Source organism: Athene noctua, chromosome 11 (genome assembly GCF_965140245.1).
Source record: "Athene noctua chromosome 11, bAthNoc1.hap1.1, whole genome shotgun sequence".
In the NCBI taxonomy this organism is placed as follows: Eukaryota; Metazoa; Chordata; class Aves; order Strigiformes; family Strigidae; genus Athene; species Athene noctua.
In genome coordinates, this window is record NC_134047.1 from 24,752,125 (window position 1) to 24,765,304 (window position 13,180).

The 13,180-nt window shown below is 63.3% G+C and overlaps 1 protein-coding gene across 4 annotated transcripts in view; it reads right to left on the reverse strand.

The window, feature by feature from the left end:
• Nucleotides 1-87: 87 nt before the first annotated feature.
• STARD8 (StAR related lipid transfer domain containing 8) overlaps nucleotides 88-13,180 on the reverse strand; it is a 39,294-nt gene continuing 26,201 nt past the window's right edge. For all 4 annotated transcript variants that reach the window (XM_074915031.1, XM_074915030.1, XM_074915029.1 and 1 more), the window contains exons 3-14: nucleotides 10,782-10,863; nucleotides 8,513-8,576; nucleotides 6,866-8,172; nucleotides 5,733-5,906; nucleotides 5,119-5,278; nucleotides 4,641-4,839; nucleotides 4,296-4,506; nucleotides 3,386-3,500; nucleotides 2,863-3,078; nucleotides 2,042-2,259; nucleotides 1,695-1,871; nucleotides 88-1,553 (exon numbers count right to left, since the gene is read on the reverse strand). In XM_074915031.1, coding sequence (XP_074771132.1) covers nucleotides 1,436-1,553; nucleotides 1,695-1,871; nucleotides 2,042-2,259; nucleotides 2,863-3,078; nucleotides 3,386-3,500; nucleotides 4,296-4,506; nucleotides 4,641-4,839; nucleotides 5,119-5,278; nucleotides 5,733-5,906; nucleotides 6,866-8,172; nucleotides 8,513-8,569 — 2,952 coding nt within the window. In that variant the 5' untranslated portion in view covers nucleotides 8,570-8,576; nucleotides 10,782-10,863 and the 3' untranslated portion in view covers nucleotides 88-1,435. The remainder of the gene's footprint in view (nucleotides 1,554-1,694; nucleotides 1,872-2,041; nucleotides 2,260-2,862; nucleotides 3,079-3,385; nucleotides 3,501-4,295; nucleotides 4,507-4,640; nucleotides 4,840-5,118; nucleotides 5,279-5,732; nucleotides 5,907-6,865; nucleotides 8,173-8,512; nucleotides 8,577-10,781; nucleotides 10,864-13,180) is intronic.

Sequence of the window (13,180 nt, forward strand, 5' to 3'; positions counted from 1 at the left end):
GGTGCCCGTGGCTCCCCAGCCCAACACATCCCTCAGCTCTGGGATGCTCCCGTGTTGGAGAATGGCTGAGCATGGAGGGTTCCTCATCATTAGTACTTTTATTAATTACACGGAGGGGAAGAGCAGCCCCCGTCCAAGTCAAACAATCTGTTGCAGTTGCATATGATACAAAACAAAAGTCCCTTAAATACAAAATACACGTCTTTCAAGTGAGCATCACCTGGCGCTGAGCTCTACCACTGCAGGTATATATTAATATTCCAACTGTACAAGTATTTATAGATAGAAAAAAAAACATTATAAAAAAATATTAGGAGAAAAATCACTCCCCAAATGTTAGTTATATTTTTATATATATATAAAATATATATATATAAAAACACACACCAGAGGCTGAGTTGCTTTTTTTTCCCCCCCAAGAGAAGACAGAGAGGGTGGGTTATGGCAAAACTGACACCGGGAGTCGCTCCCGCGCGTGGGTCGTGTTGCCCCTCCAGTGGGAACGGGCTGGAAACTCGGGTCCTTGCCTGAAGGGAGAAACGGGGTCAGCTCCCGGGCGCCGAGGAGAGGGAGGGCTGGAAGGGAGTGGACGGGGAGCAGCAGCAGCTCTGAGCCCAGGAGGGACCCGGGCTGTGACCGCCAGAGCTGCCCCAAGAGGGGCGAAGGCAGTTCCCCTCCCCACCCCCGGGGGGCCGCTCCAGGGCTGGAGACTGTCCCCCTAAACGAGGGGGGAACGGTTTTGAGGGATGGGTTTGCCTTGGAACATCATCCCTCCAGCCCCCCCTGAAACCAAGTGCACGAGGAGGGCTCTTAGCTGAGTAAGGGCAAGGCCCAGGACTAGGGGGCTTCTCTGCTCCTCCGAAATTCAGCACCAACGGTGAAGTAGGTTCCTCCTGCCCCTCGGCATGGGCTGGCACTCGAGGCACACCCGTATATCCATCTGCAGCCCCTTCCTCCCAGAACAGCAGCCTCTCCCACCACCGAAGAGGTTCTCACAGTGACCCCCTGGCTGTCCGCCCCTCGCCGCCCCCCCTTCACCTCCACACCCAGTCCTACGGCCGGCATCCTCCTCCCGCCTCACTCCTCTCACTTTGCTCCACACGCCTTCACCCGGCTCGACCTGGGCCAGCTGCTGCCAGCCCTGCCCGCAGGCTGCCTTCCTGGGGGTGGGGGGTCACCCCACCGCGCCCCTCTTTCCCTCTGCTCACCAACCCTTCCTGTGGAGACCACGGGCTGCACGGCTGAAGCAGCCACCGGGATGGTGGGATGGGGAACGCCCAGCCCAGGGTGAAAGGACGCTTATAAATATGTGCCTGCACGCGTGCCAGCCCCTGCCTCCCCCTCCCTGGGCAGCTGCCTGCGCCCTGCTCCCCTCCGAGAGCTCGGAGCCACTGGCCAGCCCGCAGCAGACAGAACAGAGCATCCTCCTGGCGCCTCAGATCTTCGTCTCTGGGCTGCTGGGACTCAGGGCTGGGAAAGAGTCTCGGATCCTCGCCAGCTCCATGGCGCAGAGGTGGCCAAAGACCTTGTTGTACCACTCGGGAGACCGGCCCCTGGGGAAGGGAAAGGCAGGAGGAGGGTGAGGAGGAAGAAGAGGCCCCGGCCAGCGCTGAGGAGCCGCCCATCACTCCTTGCTGGGGCCAGGCGAGGCGAGGGACGAGCAGCTCCCGCGCGCCACCGCGCCCCGCCGGTACCTGAGGTCGGCCCTGCAGATGTGGGTCACCCGGGAGCGTCCCGCGGCGCCGGGCTCCATGAGGTACTGGGACGTCAGCACGACGGCTTTGACGCCTCCTTCCACCGGCAGCTGCTCGTGCTCCACTGAGATGGCGGCGAGCAGGCAGGCGCCCCGCGGCAGGTCCGTGCGCCAGCGCCTGCGGCACAGAGCGGCCCTGCTCAGCACCCCACAACCGTGGGGGGCCACAGGGCGGGCAGGAGCAGGAGGGGGCTTCTCCACCCATAGGACAGCACCCAGGGCTGGGAACAGGGGGGACCACCAAACCAAGACCAAACCTCCCCCCTCGAGGCCCTTGCCGGCCCTCACCGGAGCAGCACGCAGTCCCTGCGGGGGTGGGGGGCCATGCTGTCCGTGACATAGTGGTAGACCTCCAGGTTCTTGTCCAGGGCCTCCAGCACTTTGCTCTGCAGCAGGTCCTCGTCCCAGAGGTGACGCTCCCGCAGCACCCGGTGCAGCACCGCGGCCGGAGGGGCCTCGACATCTGTGGAGACCTTCCACAAGCGCAGAGGGTGCCCATCCCCAACCTGAGGGGTCAAGGTGAAGGTCAGGGAGGCTGGCCTGCGGGCCCCCCGCCGTGCTGACATCACAGAATCATCTCAGATGGAAAAGCCCCTGAAGCTCCTCCAGCCCAACCATGACCCTCCCCCTGACCGTTCCCAACTCCCCCAGATCCCTCAGCGCTGGCTCAGCCCGACTCTTCAACCCCCCCAGGGATCCCGGGGACTCCCCCCTGCCCTGGGCAGCCCATTCCAACGCCCAACAGCCCCTTCTGCAAAAAAATCCTTCCTAGACCCTCAGGCAGCTTTAGCGATGGCTCCCGCTGCCATGGAGCAGCACAGTCACCTCACTGGCTGGTGATGGGTGGGGTGGGGGCTGGAGAGGTGCAGGACACAGCCAGCTCTGCTAACGACAGCGTGGTGGGCTCTCTGCAGGACTGCTGGGCACAGAGCACCCCCCGTCCCAGCGCTGTCCATCTCTCAGCTCCCCCACTCTGGCCACTGATCCCTTTTCCCACATGAGAACGAGCACCGAGGGGGGCCAGCAGGCCGGGACCCACGGCTCCCAGTGCTCACCCCGCAGGCGTTCCCTGTGTGACCCCAAGCCCCCCACCACGCAGAGGCATTTACCTTTTTGCAGGAGAGCTCCGTGTTCAGGGGCCCCGGGGTGCTCAGCCAGCCCTTGAATTTCTCTGATGACTCTTTCAGCAGGTTCTGGACACTCTGCTCGAAGTAGGAGTGTAAGTCTTTGCTTTCCCCCTGGCACACGAAGTCAGTCAGGGGGTGGGGGTAAGCATCTGCTGCCATATAGGAGCTGCTCAGCTGCAGCAAGATGTCGTGGGAGACCTACAAGCCGAGAGCACACGGGTCTTCAGAAAGGCGGAGGGATCCTACGCGGACTTTGTGAGTGGTGCTGGGCAGCTGGAAGCCCCAAACCCCTCATCCCACCCAGGCGGGGAGGACAGGCGCAGCCTCTCTGGACGCCCGTCCCGCAGCTCGTGACCCGCAGCGCCACGGACGCAGCCGGGTTTGCCCCTGGCGCTGAGCGCTGCCCTGCCGAAGAGGGGGTGCCCTTACCTCGCCCCACGCCCACTCTACAGGACCGGCAGCACCCGGGGAGGGCAGCGCCAGACTGGACACACCAGTCACCCACCTGGAAGAGCTTCTTGCAGTCGGTGATCATGTGGGAGAGCCCCTGGGTCGCAGCCATGTTCTCGTTGAGGTCCTTCTGGTCGGGCTTCCCCATGGTGCCCCTCTTCTGCATCACCCTGCGGGGGAGCAGACGGGTGAGGGCTCAAACCAGTGAACTTCTGATTAAGACTAAACTGTGATGCATGGAAGTTTTGCTTGTGTTTGTTTCCCAAGGATGCCTCAACTGTTCTCCCACGGCCTCTTTGTCTAGACTAAAGTAAAATGCTCCCCGTGTAACTCAGAGCCCTCAGTGGGCACTTGGGCAAACTAAGACGAGGGGAACTGGAACAAAAAGACACAGAGATACCATTTGGGGAGGGTGATCTCGCCGATTCGGGAAGACACGTGGACTTTACTCCACAGCGCATGCTCTGGAAAGAAGGTCAGCTAGTGAACACCATGAAGAAGACTGCTTACTTCTTCACTCAACCATCAAAGACCTTCACTCTATTTTCACTATGCATGCTCAGAGTATGTAAATAAATTCTGGGAACTCATTATCATAAGACACCCCTTCCTGGGAAATCTAAGGAACAGGTATGATTTGTGTGTATGTAAACTGACATCCCTTGCTAGTTCTGGGCAGCCCTTCTGGTGGGGAATCCCCAGGGCGACCCCAGCCCTGCTGACAAACAGAACCTGCTTAACGGTCCTGTTGGCTTCTGACTGCTGGGTGAATTCCTTTGTTTCACAGGGGCATCCCCCCCCGCCTCCAGCCCCCCACTGCCCTGCAGGGGACCCCCACATCGCACCGCAGATCCACGGGGGGCTGTTCCCACCTCACCCCAGTTGAGTGGCCTCCTCCCAGGACGGGCAGGGTAAGACGGGAGCTGCAGGGAGGCTGGGGAGGCCCGAGCTAGTCCAGCCCTTACCTTGGCGAGGTGCTTTCCTTCTTGGAGACGTTGAGGTGGAAGATGGAGGGGGCCAGGCACACAGCCAGGTTCCCGGCGGTCATCTGGTTCTCCTCGGCGGAGGCGATGTCGCTCAGGAAGTAGAGCAGGGTCTGCAGCACCTCCCGGTTCTCGTCCGGCATGAGGATAACGGCCGCCTGCACCGCCGGCAGCCGCTGCTCCTTCGACACGACTGCAGGCACGGGGCGAAGCCAGTGGTCAGAGGAGCCATCCCTGCGGGCCCGACGCCGTCGCCTCCGTCCAAATGACTGGGGAGACGCCTCCTCCCTGGGAGCCCCCGACTTTCCTCCCCAGGCCAGCACTTACACTGGTAGATCTGCAGGAAGGTGTCCGTCAGCTTGCTGGTGAAGATGGGCTCCGGCAGGTCGCGGAAATATTGCTTTAGCAGGTCAGCCACGTCGTACGCCGACTGCCCCTCGTAGTTGACGTGGTCGGGGCTGGTTTCATTCATGTGCCGGAGCGCCTGGATGCGGGACTTCACCCCTGACTTCCGGAAAATGCCAACCTGCCGGGGAAGAGCGGGTTGGGGTGAGCACAGGGCGGGCACCGACCCAGGAGGGATCCCACGGGACAGGCCGGGAAGCCCCTTCCCCAAAAACCTCCCTCCCTGCAACCCGAGGGAGAACCCTGAGTGCAGGATGGCCATGGAGACACGGGTGAGGGTGGAGTCCCCACAGACGATCTCACCCTCCCGCTTCACCACTGCCAAGCGCCACAAGAGGCCAACAAAAAAGCACTCCTGCAAGGTGGGTTTTTTCCCCAGATCGGGCAGCGACGGCCTCACCTGGTCCAGGCACTGGCTGCGGAGGTAGCGCATGGCCTGCTGGATGCTCTGCGGCAGCGGCTGCCCCGTCCGCTGCACATTGATGACAGGGGGCACCCCGAAGACCACCTTGTCCCTGTAATCGGGGACTTTGCTCCGCTTCATGAACTTGGGCACGGTCCTGCAGGGCGGGACAGACAGACGTCAGGGTGACACCCCAGCACCACCCTGCAGAGGGGAGCAGGACCCCCGGGAACACACATACACGCACTTCTGCCACCTTCTGAATAGAGGTTTTCGAGCAGGAACAGCAGCACCTTTTATTTAAGCCAAAATGCTTTAACACTCGGCTGGAAAAGGAACCCACTGCCCCGCGCTCTGGCACTGCCGTGGCATTTTTAACACCCTGCAAATGCCTGCGGCCCTCCTGGATGCAGGTGCTGCCGGGAGCCCCCAGCTCACACTCGTGAAGATGCCCACAGCTGCGCAGGGCAAAGCCAGCTTTTGTTTCAGCTTTTTTCCCCCTCCCTCTCCACCATCTGCACACACTGAAGCTGCCACAGGCTGCGGGACCTGGGCTGGGGGCAGCACCCGCCGTGGGGGCACCGACCCGGCCCCGATCCCCCCCAGCTCACCACGTCCAGGCCTGCTTGTGGGGCACCGAGTACTTCTCCATGATGGCCGTGAGCCGCAGCAGGGAGCACTTCTGGAGCAGGTTGAGCTGGGCAGAGGACTGGCGGTTGATCTCCAGGGAGGCAGAGTTGAGGCTGGGCCGGTGGGAGTTCTGGAAGCTGTGCCAACGCAGCTTCCTGCGGGGAGAGGCTGGGGTGAGAGCGGGCAGCCCAGGGACGGCCCTTCCCTGCCCCGGGGCACCCACCGCTTTGGGGGAAGGAGCGGGCGCAGCGGCACCCAGGCTGAGCACCTGCTGGGTGCCCACAAACCCCCCCTGGTTCCCCTGGAACAACCAGCACCCTCTGCCCCTGCGCCTCGGGCTCGCTGCGCCCGCACCCAAGGGCTGTGCTGGGCGATGGGGCAGAGCCGGGACGCTCGGGTGCGGGGCGGCAGCAGGACCATCGCTGCACTGAAGGGCACGGCTCCAGCGTTGGCTCTCACGAGAAGTAAAGACACCCCGGCGAGGCAGCGCTCTCTCAGGAGCCTGCTAAAACCCGGCCCAAGCCCCTGCTGCTCCGGGAAGGCTCCTGCCCAGCTGCTCTGCTGCATCCTCAAGAGACATCCCCCGCTACAGAAGCGCCCCTCTACAGCCCTGCCTGCCTGCAGGCACGTCACCCTCCAGCCCCCGCCTAGCAGGGGTAGAAAACTCACAGAATTGGGCAGCGGCCGGAGTGTGCTTAGGGCAAGCCCAGGGGAGCACTAGCACAGGGGAAGCAAGTGCCTCCAGGATCCTTCAGACCAAACGAAAAATGATTCAATTCCGGGCCTGCGCAGGCAGAGAGGGGGCAGCCTGCGCACAGCAGGCAGGGGTGCAGGCAGCGGTGCAGGCAGCCGGCAGGGTGCACCAGCAGCCCGCGCTGCGCTCCCACCACCCCATCCATCCATCCATCCATCCACCCATCCATCAGTGTCCCCCCATCCGCTCCGCGGCCCCCCCAGGGGAGAGGGTGACTACCGAGCCAGGGCTCTGGCTAGCACCCAATGGCGCCGGTGCTGCCGCAGAGCACCCGTGGGTGCAGGACAGGCTCGTGGCGGCCCCTGAGGTTTTGCCAGGCCCGGCGGAGGGGAGGGGGGCACAGCTGCAGCCCCCGATTACCTGCAGGGCCGGGTGAGTGACGCTCCCACCCCCGAGTCCCGGCGCTCCCGCATCTCGATTTCTTCGGCCTCGTTGAGGGAGTTGCCGGTGCTGTCAAAGTCGCTGGCAGAGGTGCCCACATCCGACATGGACCTCTCTTCGAAGTGCAGGTTGGAGGGTTCCCCTCCCGAGTCCGACTCCTCCGACTCCTCCTCCTCCTCCTCCTCCTCGCGGCCCTCCTCCCCAGCCAGGTCGGGGGAGATGGCTTTATACCAGAGATTCACCTTCTGCTGCAGCCCCCACATGTGCTGCAGAATGTCGTCGAGGTTCTCGTAGGTCACCTCCCCGTCCTCCTGGCACAAATCCTCGCTGCTGCCGAACTCCGGCACGTTGTCGTAGACGCTGACCCGGCTGCCCAGGGAGCTGCAGGAGCCCCGGCGGCAGGCGAAGCCCCGCGGGGAGGACGAGCTGCCGCCCCCCCCAAGCCCCACGGGCGCATTCCCTGATTTCCAGTGGGTCAGTGAGCTGCCGTCCAAGGGACACAGGCTCTCGATGGAGAGGGATTTGGGGAAGGTGCCTGGCTTGTGGTCCTGGGGGACATAGACCAAGCAGTCCCCCCGGCGTGCCGGCCGGTGCTGGCACTCTCCGGCAGCCCAGTTGCTGCTGGTTGTCACTGCCGTCTCGTAGTCCTCCAGGTAGACCCCACTGCGTTTGGGGTCAGAGCTCGCCTCGCTCCCACCCGAGCCCAGCACACCGTTAGTCCTGTGCGATACCGAGAAGAAGTGTTTTTTGCCACGGAAAGAGGCAGATATCCCTCGTTTAGAGGAGCTGGCCTTGGTGGCCGCAAGGTCCCTGTTAGTCTTTAGGGAGCCCCACCCTGGTGCAGCCGCGCCGCTGCCATGCGGGGCCACCTTCTCGTCAGGACCAGCTTTCTCCTTGTCCTTCCTTCGGAGGGACTCGATCCTCTTCAGGAAGCTGCGAGACCGTCGCTTCTTCGGCTTCTCCTTGGAGCCGTCGCCGCGGCTCAAGGGCCGCTCGGGCAAGGAGTGCTCGCTGCAGCTGTGGCTGGAGGCAGCGCTGGCGGGGGGCGGGGGGCCGGGGGCTGCCACCCCGCTGCCGCCGCTGTGCAGGGACGCGGCCTCCGGGTTGGTGCTGAGGTCCGTGAGGACGCTCTCATGGCTGGACGCCAGGCGCATGGCAGAGCTCAGCACCTCTGAGCCCTGGGAGAGGACGTCGACGGAGCCCACCCGGGACCACCGCTTGCTGTCCCTCTGGAAAGCCCACCGGTCGCTGATGGCGCACAGGTCTTCCTCCTCGGAGTCTTCATTCTGTGGGCGGTTGAGAAGAGGGGACGATCAGTCGGTCAGAGCCACCGAGGGCCGGCGCATCCCCCCATCCCACTCTCCACAGGACCCCAGGCGGGGAAGGAAGAGCCGTGCACAGCCCCCCAAACCTTCAGCAAGGGAGGGCTCCGGGAGCCACCCCGCACCATTTTGCCCCACCGCACCGGGGGAGGGAAGGGGCTGCCTCCAGGATGACTCTAGAGCACTCAGCGGCGGTCGGGACCCTGCCGAGCCTCCGGGACCCCCACGTTGCTCCTGAACACAGGATTGCTGCCCCACCAGTACACACACCTTCCCCCGTGCCCCTCGAACACCCACGATCTACCTGTTTACGCTGAAAGTGGACTTCCAGCTTCATGGAGGCACATGTGTTCAGGGTCATCAGCCTCCTGCAAGAAACCGCGAGAGGTTTTACCCAGGTGCTGGCCCCTGCTGGGGCCATGCGCGCTTTTTCCTTTTTTTCCCTGGTTCTTAGAGCCCTCCCTGTGCACCTGGCAGCTGCGGCTCCAGGGATCAGCGGGACACATGGAGCTCCATGGGCAACCCACGGCTCTGACACCCACCCAGGCCCCCCCCAACCGTCCCTTGGGCACCTAAGCCAAGGGATGAAAGCTCTGGAGCGACACAATCCCACGGCTGTGCGCCAGGAGGGATCTGGGAAGCACGGCCACGGGAGCGGCACTTGGCTCCAGCCACGCTGGCTCTGGGGCATCCTGGCTGTGCCTAAATCCCTGCAGCCACCCTGGTGCCCAGCATTTGTTCTCCCACAACCACAACCGAGGCCATGTGGGTGCTGGCCACCTCTCAGGGGCGTTTGCCCGGTGTCCTGGCTCCCACCGACGGCTGCGGGGGCAGCCGTGACCCCCACCCTGCTTCCTGTGGACGGGGGTCCCAGCCCCTCTCCCCTGCAGGCTTGGGGAGACCCGTTCCCTCTTCCCCGGGGCCAGGCTGGCCCCCAGCTGGGCCCTTCACCTTCCTCTGGCCTACAGCTTCAAGTCCTGGGGTTCATTTCTTCTGTGTAACCTCCAGTTAACTCACTTCAATTAGCACCTTTGTGAAAGCTACAACAAGCGCTTCCAGCGTGCAAATACCGCGTCTGCACAGCCAAGAAAACACACCCCAGGGACATGTCACCAAAAATGTGACTAACGGCCCTTTTGCAGCCCCACTGACACCCCCCGACTGCGAGCACCCCACGGCAGGATTACACCCACCAAGTCTGGCAGAAGGAATGAGATGGGAAGATGTGTGTGCTAGGGGGGAAGAGAACATGCTCAGGGGTTCATTTTCTTGGAAAAGCTGCATTTTCCAGTGCTTTTCAGACTTTTTTGTTAGGCAAACGCTGCACAGGGCCACCTCGGGGAGTGGGGGACATTCAAGCCCTACATAGCCCGGCCGCAGAGATCCTGCAGGACAACCTGCCCGGGGTTATCAGAGCAAAATGATCTCAGGGGCTCCTGCGGCAAAAGGACCTGGAAGCCGAGGCAGGGCGGGACGGTCAGAGACCTCTATCACCTCCCGCCTCGCCGCCACACCGGGCGGGAAAACCGGGAGCTTGCTGGGCTCCCAGGAAGCTGCACAGAGGATCCCCCCACCCTGCCTGGCGCCGCAGCCTCTCCACTGGGGGAACAAACCCATAACAGACCCTTTCCCCTCCCTCCGCCGCTCCGTCCGGCAGCAGCGAACGCTGAAATCCCTGACAGAAACATCACTCCCAGGAGGAGGAGGGACCCACCAGCGCAGACTTCACCTGCATAACGCAAATCACAGCGACAGCCCCGCCGCGAGCACCCGCAGCTCCTAACGACCCGCGCGGAGCACGAAGAATTAGCGGTGTGCGACTTCCACGCAGCCCCCCGCACCGCACCAGCGCTCCCTCGATGCCTGTTCCCTCTCCTCCACGGGCACCGCGTGCTTGGCGACCGGGTGAAACTCTGCCCGCTGACACGATTTCATCCACAGGCACTTTGACCCGAATCTGCCTTTCGCTGACAGCCAACCAAGACCCCTTCGCTCTGATGCAGAGACCTGGTTTCCAAACTCCGTTTTGTTCTCAGAGACATTATGGACCATCCATGAAAATTAAATCCCCGTAAAACCACCCCGGGCAGACACGGCTCCCGGGGCAGCTGGGGGTGGAGGGGGGAGCATGGGCTGTGGCGACAGCAGAGCTGGGTCTGTCCTTGCACCTCTGCTCAGTTTGACAGTTCAGCCCTGACCAGTCCATTCCTACTCGAGCTCTACAGGAGTTACCCAAGCGTGAAATTAAAACACAGCCCAAAAGTCTCATAAAGAGAATTATTCCTGGGAAATGTTCCCATTCTCCAGGAGAGATGTATGTTCAAACCAAACCCGCTGGTGTTTCCCCAGCACCAACAACTATGCTGTCCGAGTCGAGAGTCAAGCACCCGGGGAGGGTGCAGGGGGAGCGACGGTGCCCGAGCGGGCTCTGAGCCGCAGCTGGGGGGCCAGGCAGACACTCCACAGCACCCACAGCCCCGGGACCACAGGCAGCCCCCCCAGCCCTTGCCTGGGTCATGTCCCCACGCTGGCCCCGCTGCCCGTGGCCGTGAAGGGGTGCGAGGGAGCATCACCTGCACAGGGATTTGAGGGAGTCCTGATCCAGGAAGCTGTGGTCCTTCTTCACAGCACCAATGTCGAGAGGGAACGATGAATCTGGGGAGGAAAGCGACAGGAAAATCAGCGGCTGTTTGTGAACCAGCTGCTCCATCAGGCACAAGGGCCGGCAGTGAGCGTGGGAGGAGGGGATGCTGCCAGGAGCAAGGGGAGAGGCCGAGGATGGAGAGCTGGGGAAGCGGGAGAGCGGTGGAGGGGAAAGGCGTGGGGGTCTCCTGGGGCAGGATTAGCGCTGGGAAGAAGCTGGGACCTGCCACCCGTGACAGCGAGGCAGGACTCGACCCCCGCTCCCGGCAGTGGTTCCTCCGAGGGATCACTCTGCACCCACAGCCCCGGGAGGCAGCCAGCAAAGAGCCAGAGCAAGACGCAGAGGGAGCAGGCGCGGGAGGGCCAGGGATGCCCCGGTGCCGTGGAGGTGAGCACAAGCCAAGAGCAGGGGTGGGAGGGATGAGTCAGGCAGAGGAGAGGGGGAGAAACAAGCCCCACTGGGCCGGGAGCGGGAGGGCTTGTGGCAGCCCCGACGCTGGGAGGGGATCGGAGTCACACAGCAGACACCCCTCACATCGCCTCCTACTCCTCCTCCTTCCCGCTCACAGGACAAACAACCCGGTCACTGTGCCAGGACCTTGGCGTGCCCAGGACAGCTAAAGCCCACGGGAATGGCTCCTGCGGGGCCGGAGCGCCGGGCTGGCTTCAGCACTGCGTGAGATGAGCTGATTCAGAAATAACCACCAGCCCTTCGCAGCGCGTTCGCTCGCCCACACAGGCACCGCCCGGGCCTGTTCTCAGCTGCGCACATCTGGAGCTCCGGCTGCCCCTCCATGGGCAGGGGGGACAGGGACAGGTACCCCCTCAGCTTCTCCCCTCAGCACCTCAGGGTGGTCTTTGGAGAGCAGTCACCTCCCTAACACCGCCCTGGAGACATCCTGGTGTCCCATAAGGCCCTACATCACAGAGTCCCAGAATCATCTGGGTTGGAACAGCCCCTGCAGCTCCTCCAGCCCAACCAGGACCCTCCCCCTGACCGTTCCCAACTCCCCCAGATCCCTCAGCGCTGGCTCAGCCCGACTCTTCAACCCCTCCAGGGATCCCGGGGACTCCCCCCTGCCCTGGGCAGCCCATTCCAACGCCCGACAGCCCCTTCTGCACAGAAATCCTTCCTCAGAGCCAGCCTGACCCTGCCCTGGGCAGCTTGAGGCCATTCCCTCGGGGCCTGGCGCTGGCTCCTTGGCTCCAGAGACTCATCCCCCCTCTCTGCCCCCTCCTGGCAGGGAGTTGCAGAGGGCCAGGAGGTCTCCCCTCAGCCTCCTCTTCTCCAGACTGAACCCCCCCAGTTCCCCCAGCCGCTCCCCAGCAGACCTGTGCTCCAGAAACATGCAAAAGCACTACACATGCTTCGATTGCTCACCGATGACTCCCTCCTCCCACTGACCCCCCAGGGGCAAGAACGCCTCTCTGTTCCCCTGGGCAGAGCTGGGAGCTGCTAAGAGGCCCCCCCAGGGCAGGAAAGCCGTAGGGGTACGGTGGTACAGTAGATCCATCACCTGTCAGTACCCCCAGCCCTGGCAGCCACGGGTCGGGTCTGCACAGGCAGAGACACTCGCTGGCGTCGGGGCAGGGGCTGGAGGAGCACCCCGAGGGGGCACATGCCCGGGGCCCTGGGGCTCTCCCCAAAGCGAGATGCCTGAGGGCCTTCATCCCGCGCCCTGCTCACCCCTGTGCCCCTGAACAGCTCTGCTGGGACCAGCTACCAGGGACTGGGGCCATCACCCACAAGTGTCCGAGCCCAGCTGCTAATGAAACTATGGAGTGTAATTACCGAGGGGACAGCGAGCCGGGCCAGCTGGGGAGAAAAACAGAATGAAACACTTGGAGGATGTGGAAAGTTTTGCTCAGTGAGGCTGGAAAAAGGGTCAGTTTATTCATAGACTCCAGCACCCAGCACCCACTCCTCGCCGCCCCAGGGCTGTAAACGCTCTCGGGGGCTGACACCTGGGTGTCCCCCGCAGGAAAGGAACCCGTCCCATCCCTGCACGTGGCCGCGCGAGCAGCCTGTCCCCCGAAATAGAAACCAGAAGCCGAGAGGCAGCCTGTAAAGCCATCACCCGGGCAGCAAGAGCGTGGCTCCCGCACACGTGTTGCGGGGGGCGGTGGCAGTGCCCGGCCGAACAATGGCCATGGCCGGAGAGCCGCTTCCCGCTATTGTCCCGGCCAGCCGGGGCCGGCTGTGGCCACCGCTCCGCGGCACCGGCCCCCCCGTCCCGCCGCAGGCTTGGAGTAAACACAGCTGAGCCCGAGGCCAGACCCACCACCCCGAGCCGCCCGTGGGTGCGTGGCCAAGGAGGTGGGAGCGGGT